The following is a 25,678-nucleotide window of genomic DNA, read 5'->3' as shown; positions in this document are numbered from 1 at the left end:
TAAGGTCATTTTGACCAATGAGGAAAAGGAGACGACTAGCTAGCCAAAGACTGCAGAGCTGTCATGTCACGTTAGGGCAGTTCCATCTTCTGAGGAGACCTCTGGGAGAAATGGTCCAGGGCTAGCTCAGGGAATCTGTTACTTTTTCAGCAGCGATCTCTGCCCTGTGCTTATCCCTGCCTCCGGAGCAGCCTGCATACCCATTGCTCTATCAATACTGAGTGGCCATTTGAGGCTTGAGGTGTGTCTCCAGCCAGACCTGACTCACATCCCCACCTACTTCCCTGTAGGCATGCAGCCTTGGAAGAATTACTTAAAATACCACCCAGGAGTTCCCCATTTCTAAATTGAGGGTAGTAGCATTCATCTCAAGGTTGATTTTCAGGATGTGGTCAAACAAGAAGCAGAAACCTGTTAGTGTGGTGCTCAGGTCCAGTTAAGGATTGCTGTTATCACTGGTGCCCTCCTTTCACCAACATTCCACAGTGTTTCTCAGCTGCCTAACCCTTGATGTTCCCTCCTGCCTTGTGGTCAGACCTGCCCCAGCCCTCTGGCCCCTCCTTCTCTCCTCCCAGCCTCTTTCTCACTAGTAACTGCAGGTGCTTCTGGGAAACGGAGGCTCAAGTCTACACTTGTCTTCTGCAACACACCCAGGCAGTCTCTTTCCAACAGGTGCAGCCAGAAGGTCACCCAGGGTTTCTTTCCACCAGGTGGGAGACAGAACCATGCTGGGTCTCCTTCCCATCCTGTGTGCTCTCCTTTTCCCCGGTAAGTCCTGACTTGTTCCCCATTGCAGAGGACAGGGGACACCCTGAGATTCCTGGCCATCACTGTCTCATAGCTGTTCTCCTCTCCCCCTGGCAGGCGGTGGAGCAGGGCTCAAGCTGAGTCAGACTGCTTTGTTGGTGGAACGCGTGGGCAGTTCAGCTTCTCTGGATTGCAAAGTGGACACCTGGGTCAGCTACATCCACTGGTACCGTCACCAGGAGGGTACGGCACCCAAGAGGCTCCTTTATCTAGGCATGTCCAGTTCCAATGTGAATTGGGATTATCCTATGAAAGCGGACAAAGTCAATGCCAAGAAGGGCAAGGATAGCTACAGCTGTACACTGTCGGTGCTGAAACTGGAGAAAAGCGACGAGGGCGTGTACTACTGCGCTGCCTGGGAATACCACAGCCCTGTGCTCTGACCAAGTCCCTGAGCAAAAAGGTCTCTGTCTCCCAGGTTACTGAAGACCTGGCACATTCCAATGATTCTGGGTCTCTAGGGTTGTCCTGGGGTCAGCTCTCAGCACCCTGACTCTCACTAATGCCCCTTCCCCCTCCATTGGTCCACTGTTCAGAACCCTGGAAGCTAAGGAGCTCCTGGCATCAGGTGGGCACAAACCCAAGGAGCTGTCCAGTCTGGAGGGACTGCTCTGAAGGTAGTCCAGTGCAGTGTTTCTGAAGTATTTGGAGCAGAATCTGTGCTGCCCAATGCAGTGGCCACTAGCCATTAGCCACATGTGGGTCCTGAGCACTTGAAACTTAGCTAGTTCAACATGAGAGGGGCTGCTTGTGGAACATACAAGCCATGTTCTGGAGACTATAAAAAAAGATGAAATACCATCTTAATAATTTCTATATTAATTACATGTTGAAGTAAAGAAGTCCTTGAGACGAATGCTACTACCTTCAATTTAGAAATGAGGAAATCCTGGTTCCAATATCTCACAGTAAATAAAATAATCCTAGAATTTTATTTGTTTCTTTAACTTTTTTAAAAAATGCAACATTAGAAATTGAGTCTCATATTGTGACTTATCTTTATTTCTACTGAACGGAGCTGTGACAGGCTGGCGATTGAAGATTCTGGCCATCTCCAAAGAAGAATGTGGGAATAAAATATTGTGCAAAACATTTCAGAGAGACACTTACCATAAAATGATTGAAAACTGAAACAGGAAGTCGACTCTTGATTCCGTTTTCAAACTGCTGTCCCGCCCACTGCTTATTACTTTGCAGTAGAGACTCAGTGAGTAAAGCACAGCAAACAGTTGGTAGGACTAATTTCTCAGCACCCTCATGCACTGGCGTACCTGGTGCTCAACTCATGTGGGGGGACGTGATCCTCAGGCAAGTTGATGCAACAGCCCTGGATGAGACCCAGGGCCCTCACTTTCATTTCTCCTTGAGTGTTACTCCATATGGGATTTAGGGGCCGTATTCCTTGGACTTCTGTTCTGTCATCTGTACAGGGAGGTAGTTTAACTACCACAGTAATGGGCTTGATCCTCTGTAATAAAGCAAAATTATACCAATAAGATATCACGATGTTTACTAAATTCTCATAAATTTGTCAACTTCTTGAGGGAAAAAAAAGAAAAGAAAAACTCTATTACTGATCCTCCAGTCCCAAACAGGAAAACACCTGCTGCCATATGTGGGGGAAAAGAAAAAGCTCTCTGAGGAAGTCTAAGCTGAATTAAATGCCTTTTTAATTGAAGATTCAAATTTTATGTACAACTTAATAGCACTGGTAAACATGATTGCTGAAAGGAAAGCCCAAAACATTTGTAGGTAATTAGTCCCTCAGATTCATTAACTCCTCATCTGTCTCCCTGAGTTTTTGCACTAGGGTATTTAATATTTAACACATGCCTGATGTGAAAAAGGCCGACACCCCTTTGCTCTAATGAAGCCTGGGTCAAGATGAAGACCTCCATTATGTACAGGAGGTGGGGGAGGGGGAGGGAGAGAAACTTACTTTTGCTCTGTTTTGGGGATATTCTTTCATTTCCTACCCTATATCCTAATACCACTGAACCCTTTCCTCTCAGTGCCTGACTCCATAGGGGAGTGATCTGAGACCTGAGTATTAGAGTTTTGTTAGAGAGAAATTAGCTGAATATGAAGACACTATCAGAGAAGTCATCCCAGGTCAATGTAAATATCAGATTTCAACATGGGTCCATAGTGTCTTTGAGTTACAACCTAAAAAGAGTGTGGTCCTGTGCATGGAGCAAACAACCCCTATGTGGAGGGAAAAATCAAGTCGTATTTGGAGTCATTTCCTTTAGTTGCCCTTCTCCTTGTGGATAAGTTAAGCTTCACCAAGGACACTTTGGCCACACACAGTAAAGCCAAACCATCCAAAGACCAACAAAACCTCCTATCCTAAGTAAATGGTTGTTAATTAAATGGTTGTTTAAATGGCTGATTCTAGCAACACTGAAAGCATCTTATTAGAATGTACAGGACCAAGTACGGTGGTGACGCCATTGATGTCTGCTGAACTGAGACTGACATTTTGACTATTAGAGAGGGATTCACATTACCTCATGGGTGGGGGATTTTGCATAGATGGATGCTTGAAATATCCTGATGATTTGGGCTCAACTCATTTATTTCATTTTTGAGGTGGGTGAGACACAATGATTTTGACTAATAGAAGCAACATTATATTATGAAATTAATGCTGAATAATGTCTAAAAACAGCTCAGGAAATCATAGTTTCTTTTTTTTTTTTGTTTAGATTATTTATTTCTTTATTTATTTGACAGAGATCACAAGGAGGCAGAGAGGTAGGCAGAGAGGAAGGGAAACAGGCTCTCTGCTGAGCAGAAAGCCCAATTTGGGACTGATCCAAGGACCCTGGGATCATGACCTGAGTTGAAGGCAGAGGCTTTAACCCACTGAAACACTCAGGCACCCCATAAAATCATAGTTTCCATAGTGCTATTATCCATTGCCAAATGATCACACACATTAATACTGTGGAAAAATTCATGTCTGTTACATCCAAATAATCTTCTAAAAACCACAATTCTGAAAATTTCTGGGCACATGTGGAGATCTATGTTGACTGTTTTGTGTTGGATGTTCTTCATGTTCCACTCCCCAGAATGGGTTCAGGCACACAGTTTTGGGTAGAGAAAGGGGAACAACCTGGAGAGATCACTTACAAATATTGGGAAGAGGAGAGATTTTACTATGTCACTCATAATCTTATTGACTCATAGAAAACCTGTATGGCTTTTGATTTTCCTTTAGAAATGTACTGTTAGGGGCGCCTGGGTGGCTCAGTGGATTAAGCCTCTGCTTTCAGCTCAGGTCATGATCCCAGGGTCCTGGGATTGAGCCCCACATTGGGCTCTCTGCTCAGCGGGGAGCCTGCTTCCTCCTCTCTCTTTATTTTTTTTTTAATTAATTAATTTATTTTTATTTGCTTATTTACAGCATAACAGTGTTCATTGTTTTGGCATCACACCCAGTGCTCCATGCAGTACGTGCCCTCCCTATTACCCACCACCTGGTTCCCCAACCTCCCACCCCACCCCACCCCCTCCCGCCGCCCCTTCATAACCCTCTGGTTGTTTTTCAGAGTCCATAGTCTCTCATGGTTCATCTCCCCTTCCAGTTTCCCTCAACTCCCTCTCCTCTCCATCTCCCCATGTCCTCCGTGTTATTTGTTATGCTCCACAAATAAGTGAGACCATATGATACTTGACTCTCTCTGCTTGACTTATTTCGCTCAGCATAATTTCTTCCAGTCCCGTCCATGTTGCTACAAAAGTTGGGTATTCGTCCTTTCTGATGGAGGCATAATACTCCATTGTGTATATGGACCACATCTTCCTTATCCATTCATCCATTGGAGGGCATCTTGGTTCTTTCCACAGTTTGGCGACCGTAGCCATTGCTGCAATAAACATTGGGGTACAAATGGCCCTTCTTTTCACTACATCTGTATCTTTGGGGTAAATACCCAGCAGTGCAATTGCAGGGTCATAGGGAAGCTCTATTTTTAATTTCTTCAGGAATCTCCACACTGTTCTCCAAAGTGGCTGCACTAACTTGCATTCCCACCAACAGTGTAAGAGGGTTCCCCTTTCTCCACATCCTCTCCAGCACACGTTGTTTCCTCTCTTGCTAATTTTGGCCATTCTAACTGGTGTTAGGTGGTATCTCAATGTTGTTTTAATTTGAATCTCCCTGATGGCTAGTGATGATGAACATTTTTTCATGTGTCTGATAGCCATTTGTATGTCTTCGTTGGAGAAGTGTCTATTCATATCTTCTGCCCATTTTTTGATATGATTATCTGTTTTGTGTGTGTTGAGTTTGAGAAGTTCTTTGTAGATCATGGATATCAACCTTTTGTCTGTACTGTCATTTACAAATATCTTCTCCCATTCCGTGGGTTGCCTCTTTGTTTTGTTGACTGTTTCCTTTGCTGTGCAGAAGCTTTTGATCTTGATGATGTCCCAAAAGTTCATTTTTGCTTTTGTTTCCTTGGCCTTTGGAGACTTATCTTGAAAGAAGTTGCTGTGGCTGATATCGAAGAGGTTACTGCCTATGTTCTCCTCTAGGATTCTGATAGATTCCTGTCTCACGTTGAGGTCTTTTATCCATTTTGAGTTTATCTTTGTGAACGGTGTAAGAGAATGGTCGAGTTTCATTCTTCTACATATCGCTGTCCAGTTTTCCCAGCACCATTTATTGAAGAGACTGTCTTTTTTCCATTGAATATTTTTTCCTGTTTTGTCGAAGATTATTTCACCATAGAGTAGAGGGTCCATATCTGGGCTCTCCACTCTGTTCCACTGGTCTATGTGTCTGGTTTTATGCCAGTACCACGCTGTCTTGGTGATCACAGCTTTGTAGTAAAGCTTGAAATTGGGTAACGTGATGCCGCCAGTTTTGTTTTTGTTTTTCAACATTTCCTTAGCAATTCGGGGTCTCTTCTGACTCCATACAAATTTTAGGATTATTTGCTCCAGCTCTTTGAAAAATAACGGTGGAATTTTGATCGGAATGGCATTAAAAGTATAGATTGCTCTAGGCAGTATAGACATTTTAACAATGTTTATTCTTCCAATCCAAGAGCATGGAACAGTCTTCCATCTTTGTGTCTTCTTCAGTTTCTTTCATGAGTGTTCTGTAGTTCCTCGAGTATAGGTCCTTTACTTCTTTGGTTAGGTTTATGCCCAGGTATCTTATGGTTCTTGGTGCTATAGTAAATGGAATAGATTCTCTAATTTCCCTTTCTGTATTTTCTTTGTTAGTGTATAAGAAAGCCACTGGTTTCTGTACATTGACTTTGTATCCTGCCACGTTACTGAATTGCTGTATGAGTTCTAGTAGTTTTGGGGTGGAGTCTTTGGGGTTTTCCATATAAAGAATCATGTCATCTGTGAAGAGAGAGAGTTTGACTTCTTCCTTGCCAATTTGGATACCTTTTATTTCTCTTTGTTGTCTGATTGCCGTTGCTAGAACTTCTAATACTATGTTGAACAAGAGTGGTGAGAGTGGGCATCCTTGTCGTGTTCCTGATCTCAACGGGAAGGCTGCAAGCTTTTTCCCATTGAGGATGATATTTGCTGTCGGTCTTTCATAGATAGATTTTATGAAGTTCAGGAATGTTCCCTCTATCCCTATACTTTGAAGCGTTTTCATCAGGAACGGATGCTGGATTTTGTCAAATGCTTTTTCTGCATCAATTGAGAGGACCATGTGGTTCTTCTCTCTTCTCTTATTGATGTGTTCTATCACACTGATTGATTTGCGAATGTTGAACCAACCTTGCAACCCAGGGATGAATCCCACCTGGTCATGGTGGATAATCTTTTTAATGTGCTGCTGGATCCTGTTTGCTAGGATCTTGTTGAGAATCTTTGCATCCATATTCATCAGTGATATTGGTCTGAAATTCTCCTTTTTGGTAGGGTCTTTGCCTGGTTTGGGGATCAGGGTAATGCTGGCTTCATAAAAAGAGTCTGGAAGTTTTCCTTCTGCTTCGATTTTTTGGAACAGCTTCAGGAGAATTGGTGTTATTTCTTCTTTGAAAGTTTGGTAGAATTCCCCAGGGAATCCGTCAGGTCCTGGGCTCTTGTTTTTGGGAGGTTTTTGATCACTGCTTCAATCTCATTACTAGATATCGGTCTATTCAGGTTGTCAATTTCTTCCTGGTTCAATTTTGGGAGTTTGTAGCTTTCCAGGAATGCATCCATTTCATCTAGGTTGCTTAGCTTATTGGCATATAACTGTTGGTAATAATTTCTGATGATTGTTTCTATTTCCTTGGTGTTCGTTGTGATCTCTCCCTTTTCATTCATAATTTTATTAATTTGGGCTTTCTCTCTTTTCTTTTGGATTAGTGTGGCCAATGGTTTATTGATCTTATGAATTCTTTCAAAAAACCAGCTTCTAGTTTCATTGATACGTTCTACTGTATCTCTCATTTCTACCTCATTGATCTCTGCTCTAATCTTGATTATTTCCCTTCTTGCATGTGGAGTTGGTTTGATTTGTTGTTGATTCTCCAGTTCTTTAAGGTGTAGAGACAGCTGGTGTATTCTGGATTTTTCAATGTTTTTGAGGGAGGCTTGGATGGCTATGTATTTCCCCCTTAGAACCGCCTTTGCTGTATCCCATAGGTTTTGGACCAAGGTGTCTTCATTCTCATTGGTTTCCATGAATTGTTTAAGTTCATCTTTGATCTCCTGGTTGATCCAAGCATTCTTAAGCAAGGTGGTCTTTAGCTTCCAGGTGTTTGAGTTCCTTCTTAACTTTTCCTTGTGATTGAGCTCCAGTTTCAAAGCATTGTGATCGGAGAATATGCAGGGAATAATGTCAGTCTTTTGGTATCGGTTGAGTCCTGCTTTGTGACCCAGTATGTGGTCTATTCTGGAGAAGGTTCCATGTGCACTTGAGAAGAATGAGTATTCTGTTGTTTTAGGGTGGAATGTTCTGTATATGTCTATGAGGTCCATCTGGTCCAATGTTTCATTCAATGCTCTTATTTCTTTATTAATTTTCTGCTTCGATGATCTATCTATTTCTGAGAGAGGCGTATTAAGATCTCCTACTATTATTGTATTCATATCAATATGTCTCTTTATCTTGATTAATAGTTTTCTTATGTAATTGGGTGCTCCCATATTGGGGGCATAGATATTCACAATTGTTAGATCGTCTTGGCGGATAGTCCCTTTAAGAATTATGTAGTGTCCTTCTGTATCTCTGACTACAGTCTTTAGTTTAAAATCTAATTTATCTGATATGAGAATTGCTACTCCGGCCTTCTTTTGAGGCCCATTGGCATGAAAGATGCTTCTCCATCCCTTCACTTTCAGTCTGGGTGTATCCTTAGGTTCAAAATCGGTCTCTTGTAGACAACATATGGATGGGTCCTGTCGTTTTATCCAATCTGCAACCCTGTGTCGTTTTATGGGCGCATTTAGGCCATTCACATCGAGAGTGATTATTGAGATTTAGGTTTTTATTGACATCGTGTTGCCTTTGAAGTCTTTCTGTCTATAGATTGTTTCTATATTTCTGTTCAATGATATTCTTAGGATTTTTTCTCTTTTATAGGACCCCCCTTAATATTTCCTGCAGTGTCGGCTTGGTGGTTGCATAGTCTTTTAAGCCTTGCCGGTCTTGGAAACTCTTGATCTCTCCATCCATTTTAAATGTCAGTCTTGCTGGATAGAGTATTCTTGGTTGCATGTTCTTCTCATTTAGTACTCTGAATATATTTTGCCAGCCCTTCCTGGCTTTCCAGGTCTCTGTGGAAAGGTCTGACGTTGTTCTAATGGGCTTTCCTCTGTATGTAAGAAGCTTCTTTGTCCTAGCTGCTTTTAAGAGGGTCTCTCTTGAAACAGAATTCCCCATTTTAACTATAAGGTGCCGTGAGGACTTTCAAGAATCTAAAATCTTGGGAGGAGATCTTTCTGCCTCTAGTACATGAACATTGTTTCCATTCGTGAGATTGGGAAAATTTTCATAGACAACTTCTTCCACTATATCTTCTAGACTTCTTTCTTTTTCTTCCCCTTCAGGGATTCCAATAATTCTGACGTTGGAACGTTTCATGGCATCGTTTATTTCCCTGATTCTGTTTTCGTGGCTTCTGAGCTGTTTGTTCCAGGCTTCCTCCTGATCCTTTCTCTCTATCTGTTTGTCCTCCAGATCACTAATTCTATCTTCTGTCTCAGTTACCCTAGCTTTTAGAGAATTTAGATTGGACTGGAACTCATTGAGAGCATTTTGAACATCATCCCTGGTGGCTTTCAGTTCTGCCCTAATCAATTCTGTTTGGTCATCCATGGCTTTCTCCAACCTAGCTATTGCCTGGATAATTGTTAGTCTGAATTCCTTTTCTGACATATTGTCTATGTCGATAGCCATTAGTTCTGTTGCAGAAGGCCCATCCTCTGTATTTTTCTTCTGTTGGGTATTCCTCCTCCTAGTCATTTTGGTAAGAGATGATTAAACAGATGCAGCTGGACTTATCGATTATGGTGCAGTCAATGTGCACCCTGGAACGCTTCTGTGCAATCAGGATTCCCCACCCAAATGAGAGAAAAAAGAAAAGAAAAAGAAATAGAGAAGAAGAAAGAAAAAAAAGGGGGAAAGAAAAAAGGAAGAAAAAAAAGAGAGAGAGAGATATAGGAAAAAAAGGGAAGATACAAGAGAAGGCTCAGCCCAAATGGGCCACAAGGTAAGATTTGTGGAGTATACAAACAAAAACAGACAGACAAAAAGAGTGATAAAAGTATATGACAAGAGAAAAAAATATGTATATATAAGGAAAAAAGGGAAAAACCTCCTCAGAAAGAACCCCAAGTATAAGATTTATATACTGTCAGGACAGACACAAATTCACAGAAACACTGACAGAAGGAAAAATTGGGAGAATGGTTATAGATTCTCAGTGTGGGTGAGGAAGGTTATTTTGATTCTTCCTGAAGGTATCTTGATGTTTTTGTTAAGGGACTCAACTTTCCTAAGTTACAGGGGGATTAGAAACTGGTTTGCCTATAGGGGTAGCATTGATTGGGGAAAGGGGGTTACCTTGAAGTTTAACTCTATATGTATAGTAGAAAATAAAAATTAAAAAAAGAATAAACTAGACTAAACTAAGTTAAAATTAAAAAAGAATTAAAAAAATAGAAAAACAAAAGAAAAACACGGGTGTATGTATCAAAAATTTCAGGTTAGAAGGTTATTAAAGAATTTGATGTACTGGACATCTCAGTGTGATGGTAAATAGGTTAAAAAATTATCTGTATGTATAAAAAAAAAAGAACCAGAATATTGGTAAAGAGTTAAAAATAAAAGTTGTATTTATGAAGTAGTGGTGGTTGTTCTCTTGTGGTCTTTTTTTTTTTTTTTTTTTTCCTTCCTTCCTGGTTGGTTTTCTGGGGGAGGGGCCTGCCACGTGGGTTTTCAGACAGTGATGTTCCCTGAGTTAGGTCCTCCCACTCCCCTCAAGGGGGTGAGCTCTTTTTTTTTCAGGAAACTGTTTTTTTTTTTCAGCCTTTTGTTCTCTGGGGGTTTTTATGTTCTTTCATCTGCTTTCTCTCGCCTTGACAGCTTTTGATGGTTTTTGGAGGTTTAGAGGAGAGCAAACAGCACCCCAACCTCCCTCTCAAAGAGATGCCTCAGACTGTTTTGCAAAAGCTGCTGGCAGAGTTGGTTCTGGGTCACTGTCCCTGGGGATGCAGGAGCTCCTCGTTGTGCCCAAAACCAGGGCTGTGGTGGCTGTCTAGGCCGCTCCAGACCCCAGAGAGATTCCGAGCAGAGATCGCGCACTGAGATTTTCCCACTGTCCCGGGCTGGGAATGTCTGGTTTTTCCTGCTGCCAGAGCTCCAGGCTAGCGCCTATGAGCACCTATCCCAAGGGAGGGTGTGGGACGCGCGCGTTTCAGGATTGCCGTCAGGCCAGGCTCCCAGCCCCTCACGGGAGACAGACCCCACTCGGGAGACAGACCCCACTCGTTCTCGGGCGCGCTGGCGTTCAGGTGCACTCGCGGCTCAGGGACGGAGACCTGATTTCTCCGCCGCACTCTCTCTGGCTCCGCGCCAGGGGAGGCTGTCCTGGGTCCTGGGACTTAGGTCCCTGACCCTAACCGCCCAGGTTCCCACTATTACCCCCCCCACCGCGATCCTTTGCTGTTTGTTTTTTGAGTGCTTTCAACCAGACTCCAAGTTAATGCTGGTCCCCGGACGCAGAGCACTCTCGTGTTGGGGTGTTACTTTCCAATCGGTCACCTCTGGTGGCTCCCTCCCCCTTTTGTTTATCTTCCGATATCAGTCAGACGTTCCCAGTCTGCTTTACCTGCCACTGGCGTCTTCTGCTCCAGTAGAGATCCAGACGTGTATAATTCTGATCTCAGGCTGATTTCATGGGTGGTCGGAGTTCTTTGGTAGGTAATCAGCTCACTTTAGGGTACAGGTTGAAATGGTGCCTCCTCCTACTTCCCCGCCATCTTGCAGGTATCCCCTCCTCTCTCTTTGCCTGCCTCTCTGCCTACTTGTGATCTCTGTCTCTCAAATAAATAAATAAAAATCTTTAAAAAATTAAAAAAAGAAATTTACTGTTAAACAGAATTCACATGTTACTTAATATTAAAATTAAGCACTAAAATTAAGTGTTATTGAGCACTTAGACATACCATGTGATTTCTGATGGTTAGAAATATTGGAATAGCCTCTGTCTTAACCACTACTTTCCCCCTCTTCTCCATCAAACTTTGCTTCATTTACAAAACAGAATCTTTTTTTCTCTGCTGATTTCTACTGACTTCATGTGCCAAGTTAGGGACAAGGTTCATACCGGTGGAGCTCAGTGTACCTTCGTGGCCTGAGTGTTTCTTTCCCCCTCTGCAGAACAGATACCAGGAATAGACAGTGACACCAATTCTGAGTCTTCCTATTAACACTGCATTTTCATTTCCTTGTTTCTTTTTTAACATCTCTTTTGTCTACTTGCAGATAAGAGAATGAGACCCTCTCAAGCAGAATAGTATACAACCATAGTTTTGTTCAAAAAAGTTGTTTCCCAATTTTATTGCCTGAAAGCCTTTCATAGAAGGTTGCTAGAAAATCAACCTCATGTGTTTATCTGGAACTGGAGAGGAAGATATGCTTTCAAGTATGATCCTGTGTTTCTCTTGCTGTGGGGGCATGGATTTCTCCCCCAGGCAAATTAACAGTATGGATGCTGGGGCACAAAGGATGAATACTGCGAAATTTCTGGTTTCCTCTTCAGGATTAATGCTCCACTTCCCCACCCACGCCATTGCTCTCTGCCCCAGGATCCTTAACTTTTGTGGAAACAGTCATGGGAATCTTTGTCCCGTTTTCAAATGGAAAGTTAGCCAATGGAAACTGAAGCTCAAAAAACCATCCCCATGTCAACTGACAAGGGCATTTCTTCTTGGACACTAGATTTACAAGCCAGTGGGCCTACGGAAAAGAAACAAATCCCTCCAGGGGGTTAGTTGGTATAAAAGGGAATAACTTCTCCCACATGCACCTCTTGTTCCTGAGCATGAACCTCTGGGTATGGCGGGAGTTGGCACTATATGTTCGCTCCTCTGAGAATGCAGGCCCCCTTCAGGGAGGGAGCCCAGACCTCACTCTCTTCCACTTCCCAGTCTCTTGCTGATGCTCACACTGGCTGCTCCCAAACAGCAACCAGAGGATAAGGAAATCCATCTGTGCAGTCCCTGAAGGTCCACCTCGTAATGCCCAGGGCAAGGTAAGGAGAGGTCCACTGTCGACGTGGAGGAGCAAAAGAATAAAAATCAAGTAGTAGTCAAGTATGTGAATTATATTTGCCCCCAAATGAGTAAAACAAATTGCAGAGTTGGGAGATTTTATCTAGTTCTTTTCATTTCTCCTTCCACAAAGCCTCCAAAGTCCCATCTTTAACAGAACAGGATGTGCCCTGTTCCCTCAGTAAGAAAACAGGAAACTGGACAAATACTGAGAAACTATCGTTAAATGTTGTGCTTTTCTAATTGACTAGCTTAATAGAGAGGAATGTATAGGTTATATTTAATGCTTTCTTTCTTCAGTTAAATGAGGGATTCTGAGGTATTTGTCGAGTTCACTAGGTAAGTCATCATCACCTAAGTAGCAAAAAATAAAGAGATCTCTCTCTGTGTGTCAATTAATGATTACAGGGCTTATGAACCAGTATTATGATCAATTCAATTCACTGTTCTTGATGTTCTTTAATACAAAAAATATACTCTAGTGAACCAAAAAGAAAACTCTTATAAAAAGAAAGTAGAGAAACGCCTGCCACTTTCATAATATCAACAAAAATCAAGCTTCTCGCATTGGTTATAATTGATGTATCTTTTCTGTCCTTCCTTCATCTACCTTTCTGTCACGTATGAATCAAATTTTAAATGTTTGATCACAAACTGATCATTCCTATCTACTGCATGTTCTGTCCCTTTGATTTTTTTTTTACCTTTTAAGATGAAGTTACCAGTTACCAAAAATCTAGTTTTATTGTGGAAGTGGTAGAATCAGTATTTGTAATCCATAGGTCAATAGATTAGTGTCCTTCCTCATCTCTTATTATAGTCTTTGTATTAAAATCTAATTGACCTGATATAAGGATTGCCACCCCAGCTTTCTTCTGATGCCCATTAGCAGGGTAAATTGTTTTCCACCCCCTCACTTTAAATCTGGAGGTGTCTTCGCGTCTAAAATGAATTTCTTGTAGGCAACATATTGATGGGTTTTGTTTTTTTATCCATTCTGATACCCTGTGTCTTTTGATTGGGGCATTTAGCCCATTAACATTCAGGGTAACTATTGAGAGATATGAATTTAGTGCCATTATTATCCTGTAAGGTGACTGTTACTGTATATTGTCTCTGTACCTTTGTGATCTACTACTTTTAGGCTCTCTCTTTGCTTAGAGGACCCCTTTCAATATTTCCTGTAGAGCTGGTTTGGTGATTGCAAATTCTTTCAGTTTTTGTTTGTCCTGGAAGCTTTTTATCTCTCCTTCTATTTTCAATGATAGATATTCTGGATAGAGTATTCTTGGCTGCATGTTTTTCTCATTTAGTGCTCTGAATAAATCATGCCAGCTCTTTCTGGCCTGCCAGGTCTCTGTGGAGCAGTCTGCTGCCAATCTAATATTTTTACCATTGTATGTTACAGACTTCTTTTCCCAGGCTGATTTCAGGATTTTCTCTTTGTCACTAAGACTTGTAAATTTTACTATTAGGTGATGGGGTGTGGACCTATTCTTGTTGACTTTGAGGTGGGTTCTCTGCATCTCCTGGATTTTGATGCTTGTTCCCTTTGCCATATTAGGAAAATTCTCTCCAATAATTCTCTCCAATAGACCTTCTGCTCCCTTCTCTCTTTCTTCTTCTTCTGGAATCCCAATTATTCTAATGTTGTTTCGTCTTATGGTGTCACTTATCTCTCGAATTCTCCCCTCGTGGTCCAGTAGCTGTTTGTCCCTCTTTTGCTCCGCTTCTGGGTAAACGTTTTAAAAATTTTAGTAGAAGAAAAAAAAAGAAAGAAAAAAAATTTGAAAAAAAAAAAAAAAAAAGAATTAACCGCAAGACTAAAGAATCATGGGGAGAAAGCCATGAGTTCCGTGCTTTGCTTTCTCTTCCTCTGGAATTCCGCGGCTGTCCTAGGTGTTGAACCTGCTTTCCTTGATAGATGACCTTCATCCTGGCTGTATATTTGGTTGATCTTTTGGGGGAGGGGCCTGTTGTAGTGACTCTCAAGTGTCTTTGCCCGAGGCGGAATTGCACCTCCCTTACCGGGGCCAGACTAAGTAATTTGCTCGGGTTAGCTTTTGGGAGCTTCTGTTCCCTGAATACTTTCCGTAGAGCTCTGGAGGACAGGAATGAAAATGTTGGCCTCCTAGTCTCTGGCCTGGAGGAGCCGAGAGCCCAGGGCCCCACTCCTCAGTGCGCCCCCAGAGGACAGCACCCAATCACTCCCGTATCCCCAGCCTCCAGCCGCGCTCCAAGTTCACCGAGCCTGTGACTGGTTCATGGTAACCTCGAGCTGAGAGTTCAGTCCACGGCTCTGTCTCTGTAGCCGGCTTCTCCGTTCTAATACATGCGAGCTCTGAGACACTCTGACACCCCCGATCCTTCCGTGACCCTGCGGCACCTGGGGCCATGCTGACCCCGCATGAGCTTCCCCCGGTTTAGCCTCTGGAGCAATGTCCCTCAGTGGAACAGACTTTTAAAAGTCCTGATTTTGTTCTCCATTGCTCCACCACTTGCCGGGAGCCGGCCCCTCCCCCCGGGGTCTATCTTCCTGTCACTTTGGATTCACTTCTCTTCCAGTCCTACCTTTCAGAAAGTGGTTGATTTTCTCTTTCTAGAATTGCTGTTCTTCTTCTCTTCGATCTCCCGTTGGGTTTGTAGGTGTTTGTAATGTTTAGATTAGCTATCGAGCTGATCTCCTGCTACCAGATGTAGTCTCAGCCTGCTACTTCTCTGCCATCTTGACTCCTCCTTCCCCCATTTGCAATATTTCTATCTATACTAGTTATACCTGTGTCTACATATCTGTCAGTGTCTGTCTCCATATCTGTCTCTATCTACATATCTGTGTCTATGTATCTGTCTCACTCTCTCTCTTTCCAGTTAGTAGACAGAATGATACAACCAGAAATATCTATATCTATATCCTCAGTAGAAAAAAGGATAATTACTCAACGCTGTACCTACCCAAAAAAAGTGATTTACTGGTACCAAAAAAAAAGAATCAGGCTTTGGGTATCTGATGTATCAGATGTATGGGTCTCTTTAAACACATGTTTAGAGGCAATATGATGAGAACAAGAAATAGACAGCACTGAGACATCCTGTCCCCTCTACTGAAATTCTTTTTATACAGTCCAGAGAACACAGGAGATGAAGCCACGTGCAATATACAAAGTATTAGAGAAGGCTGAGGGTCATCCCCAGGAACCTCTCTTCAGTTCTGGACTCTCATCATTTCCACAGGACAACCTCTGCCCCAGTCCCAGCCTGAGCCTCAGCCCCCACCCTGTGCTCCCTGACAGGTACCTCAGTCCTAGAATCAAGGAGAATAGAGCAGACAGCCACCAGCTGTGCCTTCAGGATGCCAGGCTTCCTGCTGCAACTTCTCATTGATGTGATTCCCTCCTGTGGAGAGCTTCTGCCTGAGAGTCAGGACATATCAGTTCTTTCCCTGAGATTTCCAGGGAATATCAATGGTTCAGGCTGCATGAGAAGGGGCTTGAAATGGAGAGAAGCCACATGACTGAGGTCATAGACATGAGTATGAGGGCCAGGTGTGGTGCCAAATGAAGGAAGATGAAGACAAGTGCTCCTGGGATACAAGTGCTCCCAAGTAGGACCTTTTTCTATGTGTCTGTGACCTCCTCAGGGTCTGCACAAGCCTTGTCTCTAGTGCAGCCTCCATACACACTTGCTGAATTAATCTGTGAATTGTGAATCCCAGGAAGAATTACTGAGGAAGCACATTGAGAGTATTTCCTGTAATGAATCCTAAGAACGCATTCTGGTACACTGAGAGAAATATATAGACCCATCTGAAAACACATACATATTTCTGTACATATACATGTATATTATTATTATATAGTGGTATATAATATATTATATATTAAAAGTACATGTGGAAGAAATATAATATCTTATTTAAGATTGTGGGTTCTAGACATAGATCCTCTGATAAAAATTATTGCTCTGCCACTTATTCATGTCAGACCTTTGATAAAATAAAAGGTCTGTCCAAAGCCTCCATTTTCTCATATGAAATATGGAACCAATAATAAAATCACCCACTTAGTAGGCTTTGTGAAGATTAAATGCGATAATGGAGCCAATGTGTTCACCTACCATGTAGAAAATGCCTTCAATACTGAAAGCTATTAAAGTTATGAAAAACAAAGAAAACGAAATCTCTATTTTTGAAAGTGTTTAAAATAATAAATAAAAGATAAATTCTGCCTTCATTTACTTCCATGTTTGAAATAATTCAAGATGAGAAAACACATTTTTCATGAATGTGTCTGAGATGACAATTTATCTCCCTTCTTGGCTCATAGTTTCTGAAGCCCTCGTCTATGTCCAGGAAATACCACACTTTATGAATCTGAGTGAAAGGATGAATTCATTTGCACTATAGGAAGGAAAAATGTCAGATAGTGTTTCTCAGCCTTCCTTAAGCTACAGTCAGGTAGAAAGTGTGGGCTCCCTTAATTAGACACATTCATACAACTGCTACCCCTTCATACAACACATGCACAGAGACACTCATATGCACAAACACGCAGGACAGAAAGCGATGCAAGTGCATATGCACACTCATCCATGCACACACAGAGATGCACACAGACATAAACACAAACACAGACACAGGGTCTGTAAGGAAATACCTAGCAGCCATGGTGGACCAGGAGACCTCTCTCCAGAGTGACCATGGGTGCCTTCTTTCTGTCTCCTAGTCCTTTTCATTCCCAGGATGAACCTTCCCGCATAGGAAGAGTCAGTCCTCTTAGTTGTAGACCATTGACCTTCTGGTCTACCATCCTCTACCTCCACAACATTCAACTACCCAGTATGGATCATTTCAGAAATGGTATTTATTGGAAAGGAGGGAAATCAGAGCAGCTGCCTCAGGAGGAAACCTCAGCCATCCTGGCCTCTTCCTCTCTTTTCTCCTCAGGCAGGACTCAAGCCAGAGTTCACATCAACTCCACATGGTGTGTGACAGAACCACACACAAGTTTTAGGCAGAACTGTTTCAAGTTTTAAGTCATGCATAATTTGGAGAAAACCATATGGAAATCATAAAAGGCAAGCTAAAAAGCTTCGCTGAAGAAAAGATGGAGGAAAAGAGGAATATGGAAAAATAAATACATAAAAATAAAATACTAATAACATGAGACTGATTTTCAAGGATAGTACTTCAAAGAGTTCACCAAGGGTTTTTCACATGAATATTTGGTATAAATAATAATGGTTGACAGTATAAGGATACTGAACTTGTGAAATGATAGTTGTAGAAAATATATGTAAGTGTCATCAAAAGTTTACTGTATTTCAGAACCTTGACTAGCAGTTACTAGACTGAAAGGCTCTCAGTTATTTAATATACACTAACTTCTGTGATAGGATTGTTATCACATCTATTTTCAGATGAGGATTTTTGAGGCAGAAAGAGATTAAGAAATTTGCACAGATTCAGGCAGCTCCTAAGTGACATGAAAAAATGCTTTAGTGACATGTTGAGTTGCTCAGAATGTGACGTGAACTGAAAGAAGAAGAATGCAAAACCCTGTGTATATTGCACCTGTGACTCATCAAGGAATCTGTAGCCCACACAGTAATATTTATGTCCATGCATCTGCGAAGAAGAAATAAAGAAATCCAGGGGCCATAATGGAGAGAGTTTCCGCTCCTGGTGAAATGCTCAAGGGAATTTTTATCTTCATCTTTGTCTTTTTCTCTGTTTCTTCAAGGATGATATTTAACCACATGTCCTACTTAGCAGCTTTGTGAATTTCCGTGATTCAGTTGTCACTCCTCGGACCCTCGCTGTCCTGTTCTATGGAATGAGAACTACAAGCATCCATATCATGTAATTGCTGTGGAAATGTGGAATGGAAAAGGTGAAGGACATCTAGAACAAAACTTCAAGCATAAAAAATACTCGTTAAGTATTAGCTCATTTCTTAGAGGGGTGGGGAGAGGCAGAGGAACAGAGAATCTTAAGCATCTCCACACTCAGCACGAGAGCAATGTGCGGCTCAATCTTAAGACTTTGAATCTGAGCTAAAATCAAGAGTCAGACACTTACCAACTCAGCCATCCAGGTGCCCTACATATTTCCTCTTCTTTTTTTTAAATTTTTTTATATTTATTTGACAGAGAGAAATCACAACTAGGCAGCGAGGCAGGCAGAGAGAGAGGAGGAAGCAGGTTCCCCGCGGATCAGAGAGCCCGATGTGGGGCTCGATCCCAGGACCCTGAGATCATGACCTGAGCCAAAGGCAGAGGCTTTAACCCACTGAGCCACCCAGGCGCCCCCATATTTCCTCATCTGAAAGTTAGTGTTTAATAAACATGCAATATTGCAAAATATTATATTGAGAAATTATGTTCATAAAATAGCTCCTGGCAAGTAGAAACAATTCTCATTTCCACAGAAATCAAGATGCTTTCATAATCCCTTCACATTTATGCCAACAGTCCTTCAGATACCACCAGTCTTATTTTGAGATGGGCACAGCAGCAAGAAGCCTACAAAACACAATGCCCTCATTCCCTACAAGTGTACAGCCAGCACTAAAGGGCCAGCAATCGACCTCATCAACCACTTTTTTCATCCTCCCCATTTCACGCCTTGCTGTCCTGACACTAAGGCAAGAGGCATCCAGCAACCAGGTCCCCACTGTCCTGCCTGCTTCTGTAGGACACAGCCTGGCAGATGGGGTGTCATGGCTCTAAGCATTCACTTTCTTCTTCTTCTGGGTTCCTGAGTCACACTCCTGGACAATTTCAATCTAGATGAGAGGGCAAAGAAATTCTGTAATATTTCTTATAATTATTAGAAGTTTGGGGAGCCTGGGTGGCTTAGTTGGTTAAGTGTCATCCTTCATCTCAGGTCATGATCCCAGGGTCCTAGAATTGAGCCCTGTGTTGGGCTCCCTACTCAGCAGGGAATATCTTTCTCCCTTTCCCCCCTTCTCATACTCTCTCTCTGTCTGTGTTTCTCTCTCAAATAAATGAATAAATAAAATCTTTTAAAAGGAAGTTCATTGGAATTGCTCTTCTTTTATTTACAGTTTCTTCAAAGATGGAACATTTCCACATATCCATTCCATAAAAGTAAAGAAAAAAATTTTTAAGTGATGAAAAATACTGACATATATTGCAAGAAATCCAGAACGATTTTTGAAAAGGTAGTCATTCACTGGTAGGGGCAAAAACACAATCAGGCTTTGGAGCATCAGATTTTTGAAAGATCAATAAAAATCCCAACTCAAAGTCATGGTGAGAAGAGCAAAGTTGAGGTGAAATGTTTCTCAAGTTTTTACTTCAATCCCTGCCATAAATTTCATAAAGAGGATGTTGTCATTTACCACTGTGCTGATGGTATTTACCACCCTAGAACTGTGGAGACAACTAACAGAAGATTGGGTTTGTACTACCCACATCCTTCCCTACAGTTATGACCACAACCAGTATGCCAGCAAGGGTCCCAGCCTCAGTCTCCCTGGTCTGAAATACTTCTGGACCTTTCCAGGAAGCCATCTTGGATTATACTCGCACATATTTCCAGCTGACTCAGGAGTTGTGCTGTCAAAGTCTTCTTGGAATGAAAGTCTTCTGTGGGGGCTCACAGCACACAGGCTGTACCATTGTCCATCATCTCAGCATCCAGAGACTCAGTATGTGGGTAAAGTTCACGATGAGACAGGGAATCACTGTTTGCCATTATTATTGCATGTAAAAAAATTTTCTTCAGTAACTTAATTGTTAATGGCCCATTTTAAAACTAAAAAAATTAGAGCTTAATGAATTTAGGCTTAATGTTGAGCCAAAGGTATTCAGTTCATGCCTTCTGAACTGGAATTCACCAAAAGGATTAAGGACTCTAATGCAATTCCTTAAGTGAACACTAAAGGTCCAACGAATTAGAATTGGAGCAAGTCCCTTTTGCTGGGAGGTGTGGGGAGGTTGGTGCCAGTATGATGTCATCACAACAGAGCTCAGAATTCATTGAGGTTGTTAGAGGGGCCACCATATTGGGTCACTGTTAATTCTTCCTGTGAAAGATGAGAGGGAACCTGCCATAAGCAGAAAATCCTACCTGCATGTGTGTGGAGGGAGGGTGTGTGGGGTCTGGGTATGAGTGGGTGTGTCCGAGTTCTCTCTCCGTGTTCTCACTTTTCAGCACATGTTACCCCTGTAACCCAGATCATCTAAATGTTCTCTTGCAGTATTATCGAGCACGTCCTACTCCTGAGGTAACTGAAGTACTAAGGGTTCAGTGACTCATCCAGGTCACAAGCTGGTACAAGGTGTCGGGGCAGAGAAAGGGAGTGACCCAGATCAATTGTCTTCTCTTCATTATTGAACTAAACCACTTCTTCATTTCAGGACAATACAAGGAAAACTACATTGTCCCTGACACTAGGGGCAGAATAATATTGAACATTGAGTGACACAAATCATTCCAATCTGTTATACCTCAAATGCAGGACCTGAAGGATTAGCTGTCTTCAGAGAATAAGTAAAATGCCAATAAACCATCAATTGACTTTTCAATATAAAATGCCTGTCCTCATGTTTCTGAGCAAGGCTTCTGCAGTATGAGATTCCGGGGAATGGTTGAGTGGGTGTGAGAATAATCCTGCCACACCCCCAAAAAGATCTATTTACCAGGAATTCCTTTCCAGTTTGGGAGCCCACTTACACAGGACACAGGAATCCCCAGACCTGCTCACATCTGGCACAGATCAGGAACAACCCACGAAAATATCAGCCACCACTTCTTCGGAGAAACTTGAAGCAGCCCCACCCTTCAGCTCCTGACCTGAGGAGTTCTGTAACAGGAACCTCACTTCTTACCTTGTCACAGGAGAGCCAGCCCAGCCAATGAGATGCCACAGCTGAAAGCATTCATTTTCTTGTCCCCCAGGCCTATGACTTGTCCCCCAAGAACTTCAGTCTACAGAAGAAACTCGGGAAATTATTTATTGTTGCTTTTTTTCCATATTTTTTTCATGGGAATTTCTCTTTGCTTGCAGTTGGCTTTGGGCAGGTGAAGTTGGAGCAACCCACAATATCAATCTCCAGAGCAAGAGATGAGTGTGCCCATATATCATGCAAGGTTACCACTGAAGACATTGACAAAGAAGTCATGAATTGGTACTGGCTGAAGCAAGATCAGGGATAGGATATCTCACATTTGTCTCAAACATTTTACCTAGGGTCACTTAAGTAGGAAGAACAACAAACTTCCACTTCAACCTTGAAAATAAATTTCTTAAGGAAACAAGATGGGGCCATGTACTTCTGTGGCAGCTGGATTAGGACCCACAACATCAGAGTTGCCAAGAGAAGCTGCACAAGAACCATCTTCAGGTCTGACCCACCCACCTCCTTCTCAATATGGGCAAACACAGAGGCTGCACAGCTAGGGGCCCAGCCTGAGTCTCTCTGTTGTATTTCCCGAGGTTGGCAGGAAAACATCTTAGGTTCTCTTCACACGGGTGAGCCCATATGAGGTTGATAATTATGGTACAAATTAAAGCAGTTTGAACTGATATCCCACTAAATTAGACTGTCAGGGAACTCGGAAATACATAGTGAATGGTACCAAGGAAAACCCATTTGTCTGATAACGCATGGTAGAGAGGGATTTTTAGTACCTAAATGGTTTAAAATGAAGACAGTAAAGGCGTTTAAAGACTTCATAAGTATTTTGTATTATTACTTTCCAATTTTATTCATGAGCATTACAGTTTTTTGGAGGTAGAACGATCTGTGAAACATAAAAATTCCATGCTTTTATTACCATCCTATGGCCATATTGAGGAATCCACTGATTGTCATATCCCTAAGTAAATGGCAGGTATCCTGGTTATAGAAGACACCAAGGTAGAAATCCTGTACCATAGGGGTAGAAGCAACACTTCACTCCACATTCAGGGTCAATACTAGAACAAAAGGAGAACTCCTCCATTGGAACATATCCGGAGTACATCAGGTACCTCTAACATGGTGGAAACACCCGTAAGAACTTATTCTCCAGGATTCTGCAAGGAAAATAAAAATCCTGAATACAGATCAGATGATTAAAAAGCATAACAGATGCTCCTTTTATCTGTCAAGAAAAGATGGTGAAGTTCTTTCACAAATTACTAAGATTAAAAATTATGGTTGAGAATAAAATTCTGTACTTAGTAGCTGGATGGTCTCCAGTTTTCAACATAGTGATATACACAAGTAATATGGGAAATTACAAAACCTCCTCCCCCATCTCCTTAGAGTCCACTTTCAAATGCAGAGGAAAGTTCTTTACTTCAGAAAAACTCGATACTTGTGGTAATTGGATATCTGACCATGCATACAGTTTACCTCTGGTTCCCTGAGATCATGACAACAGCTTCATTCTCTGTTTCTCCTTCTAAGAATCAGGGGGTGCTATCAAGGGCAGAGATGTTATGGAAGCAGAATGAATCCCTGACCCAGCAGTGTCAGAACCTTCTCAAGGTCAACCTAAGAATCTTTGTGTTCCATACCCTGTCCTTCATGATTCTTGACTGGGGTGGGTTCCAGGAGAACGAATCTGAGGGCCTAGATCTCAACAAGACCTCTCCTGTCTCCTAACACATCCACAGAAGAAAGGTAAGAAGACCCCCTGAATGAAATATGGAGTCAGAGAACAATGAACTCTTTCAAGAAAGAAGTGAATGAAGAGAGAGATTAAGCTTCTCAGAGTATCTGTTTTGAACATTTTTCACAGATTATTTTATTTAATCCTCAGAAGAGCAGTACGTGAATGTACTGAGTTGCCCACATGGGGAGATGGAGCCACTCTGACTTTTCAGCACACGACAACCGTGAAACACTGCAGTGTGAATAGGAGGGAAAGGACAGCCTTATTCATGTGGCTTTGAAGCGACAAGATACTATGTAGCCATTGAAAACCTGTTTTTAGAAGAATGATGCATGAAATTTACAAATTTAGTGAGGGCCAGAGCAAATTTCCTCAGATTTGGGCATTTCTAAGGTGTGAATGTTAAGCTCCAAGAGGCCCAGAGCACGTCACTCCAGGAGAGGACTTGATCAAGATGGAGGGCTAAGGTAGAGTCAGTATTTTCAGCACTATTGCTGTCAATATATATTTTTTTGGTTTTTGCATTTAATAATGACATTATTTATATAAAAATGTAAAATATAATTGTATATATAACACTTAAAATGGTTATATATTTATATTTTCCCATCTAATACAATTATAGCTCTATAACTCCCTGAAAATTAAAAAAAAAAGAAAAGAAAAACTAGAAAGCTACAATTAACCATAATGACAATAGTATTTACCATAGAACAGGGGGTCTGCAAACTCTCCCCTGGGAGACAAGCCCCAGTTTTATAAACAGTTATTGAAACACAGCCTTGACCTTGTGCTTACAAATTGTCTGCAGCTGCTTTGCACTACAAAGGCAGAGTTGAGGAGTTGCCTGAAATGTTGAGCATTTGGCCCTCTATTAAACATGTTTATCAAACATTGCCCTAGAATAATATACTGAGTGATATTTTTATTTTGTTTCCCTATTTCTCAGTGTTTCCTCAATGACCGTTTGTGACATAGCCATCCTGCCCATACTTACTCTAAATAAATTGCTTGAAATATCATTGATTCACTTTCCTCACTTGAAAATAGAAAATATAATCATATTTAACTGAAGAAACTGTTTAGGGAGTAACTTAAATTATACACACAAATTTCTTCCAAGCCTTGGAGCATATCTAATGCTCACTATATTCAGGTTTTACATTGCTAATGTGGGTTATTATGGCATATTTGAACGTTATATAGCAAAATATGAAACAAAACCTATAACCTACTCTTTTTTTTAATTTTTAGTAATACAAATAGAATACCTCCTGACATTTATGGAATGCTTCCATGTCTATTCATTTCCTAACTGTCTATGACTGCTCTTGTGTAACAATGGCAGATGTGAGGACTCAAAACAGAGACCTTAGGCCAAAAAACTAAATATAATACTTGTTATCTGACCCTGCAGAGAACATTTGACAACACTTTCTGTGCAAGAAAGAGAGATGAAATGAGTTTGTAACTATAACTAAAATTCAAGATGAAAGAAGAGAAAATATTGACAAAGTTTACTCCATATAAATGAAAACAAAGTGTTCATGGCAAAAGGCACCATAAGTTAAAGTACAAACGACAAACCATGAGAAAATATTTACAACCTGTATAGCACGTAATGGTCAACTATCCTCAAATTAAAAATATATTTTAAGGGGCGCCTGGGTGGCACAGTGGTTTAGGCTCAGTGGTTTAGGCCGCTGCCTTCGGCTCGGGTCATGATCTCAGGGTCCTGGGATCGAGTTCTGCGTCGGGCTCGCTGCTCAGCGGGGAGCCTGCTTCCTCTCACTCTCTCTGCCTGCCTCTCTGCCTACTTGTGATCTCTGTCAAATAAATAAATAAAAAAAATCTAAAAAAATATATATATATATTTTTTTAAAATGGAGGTAAGACATTTAAAATATCCTATAAGAAAATGGCAAAAGATATGAAAAGTTTATGAAAAGAAATATACAAATAGCTCTTAAACTTTTGCAAAGTTGATAAAAGAATAAAAGTTTATAATTTCTCTGTTGACAAAGCTGTGAAAGAAAGCAGGCAATCATACATTTCTGGTAAGATGCAAAACTACAGTCATTTCGTTGGGGAATTTGGAAATATCGAACAAAAGTTCATAGGCATTTGCTTTTCACCTAGCAAAAATACTTTCAGATATTTACTTTAAAGGCACAATCTCAACACTTTGAAAATATTATGCCAAAGGTATTCATTGGGTAACTGCAATACGTGAAATTACATAAATATGCAGACGAAGTAGACTGCGTAAGTAAATGATGACACATGCTCACAATGGAGGACTATACAGTGTAAAATAGATGTAGGAGGCAAAATCAATTGTGTTTGTATACTAGCAATTCACAATTGGAAATTGAAATATTTAAAAAGTATCATTTATTATAGCCACAACCACAATATTAAAAAAAAAAAAAACACCTTAGGATACATAGTGAAAATCTTTCTAAAATATGAAGGGTTTGTATGCTGAAAACAATAGAA

The 25,678-nt window shown here is 41.3% G+C and overlaps 1 gene segment (V, D, J or C); it reads left to right on the top strand.

Annotated features, from left to right (window-relative positions):
• Window positions 1-610: 610 nt before the first annotated feature.
• Window positions 611-25,678, top strand: part of LOC123952181 — a 129,299-nt gene continuing 104,231 nt past the window's right edge. Inside the window, 3 exon segments of the C gene segment in view lie at window positions 611-768; window positions 865-1,181; window position 1,269. Coding sequence covers window positions 726-768; window positions 865-1,181; window position 1,269 — 361 coding nt within the window.

Source organism: Meles meles, chromosome 10, assembly GCF_922984935.1.
Source record: "Meles meles chromosome 10, mMelMel3.1 paternal haplotype, whole genome shotgun sequence".
Classification (NCBI taxonomy): domain Eukaryota; kingdom Metazoa; phylum Chordata; class Mammalia; order Carnivora; family Mustelidae; genus Meles; species Meles meles.
The sequence above is the reverse complement of the archived record's forward strand: the minus strand, read 5'-3'. Positions and strand labels throughout refer to the sequence as shown.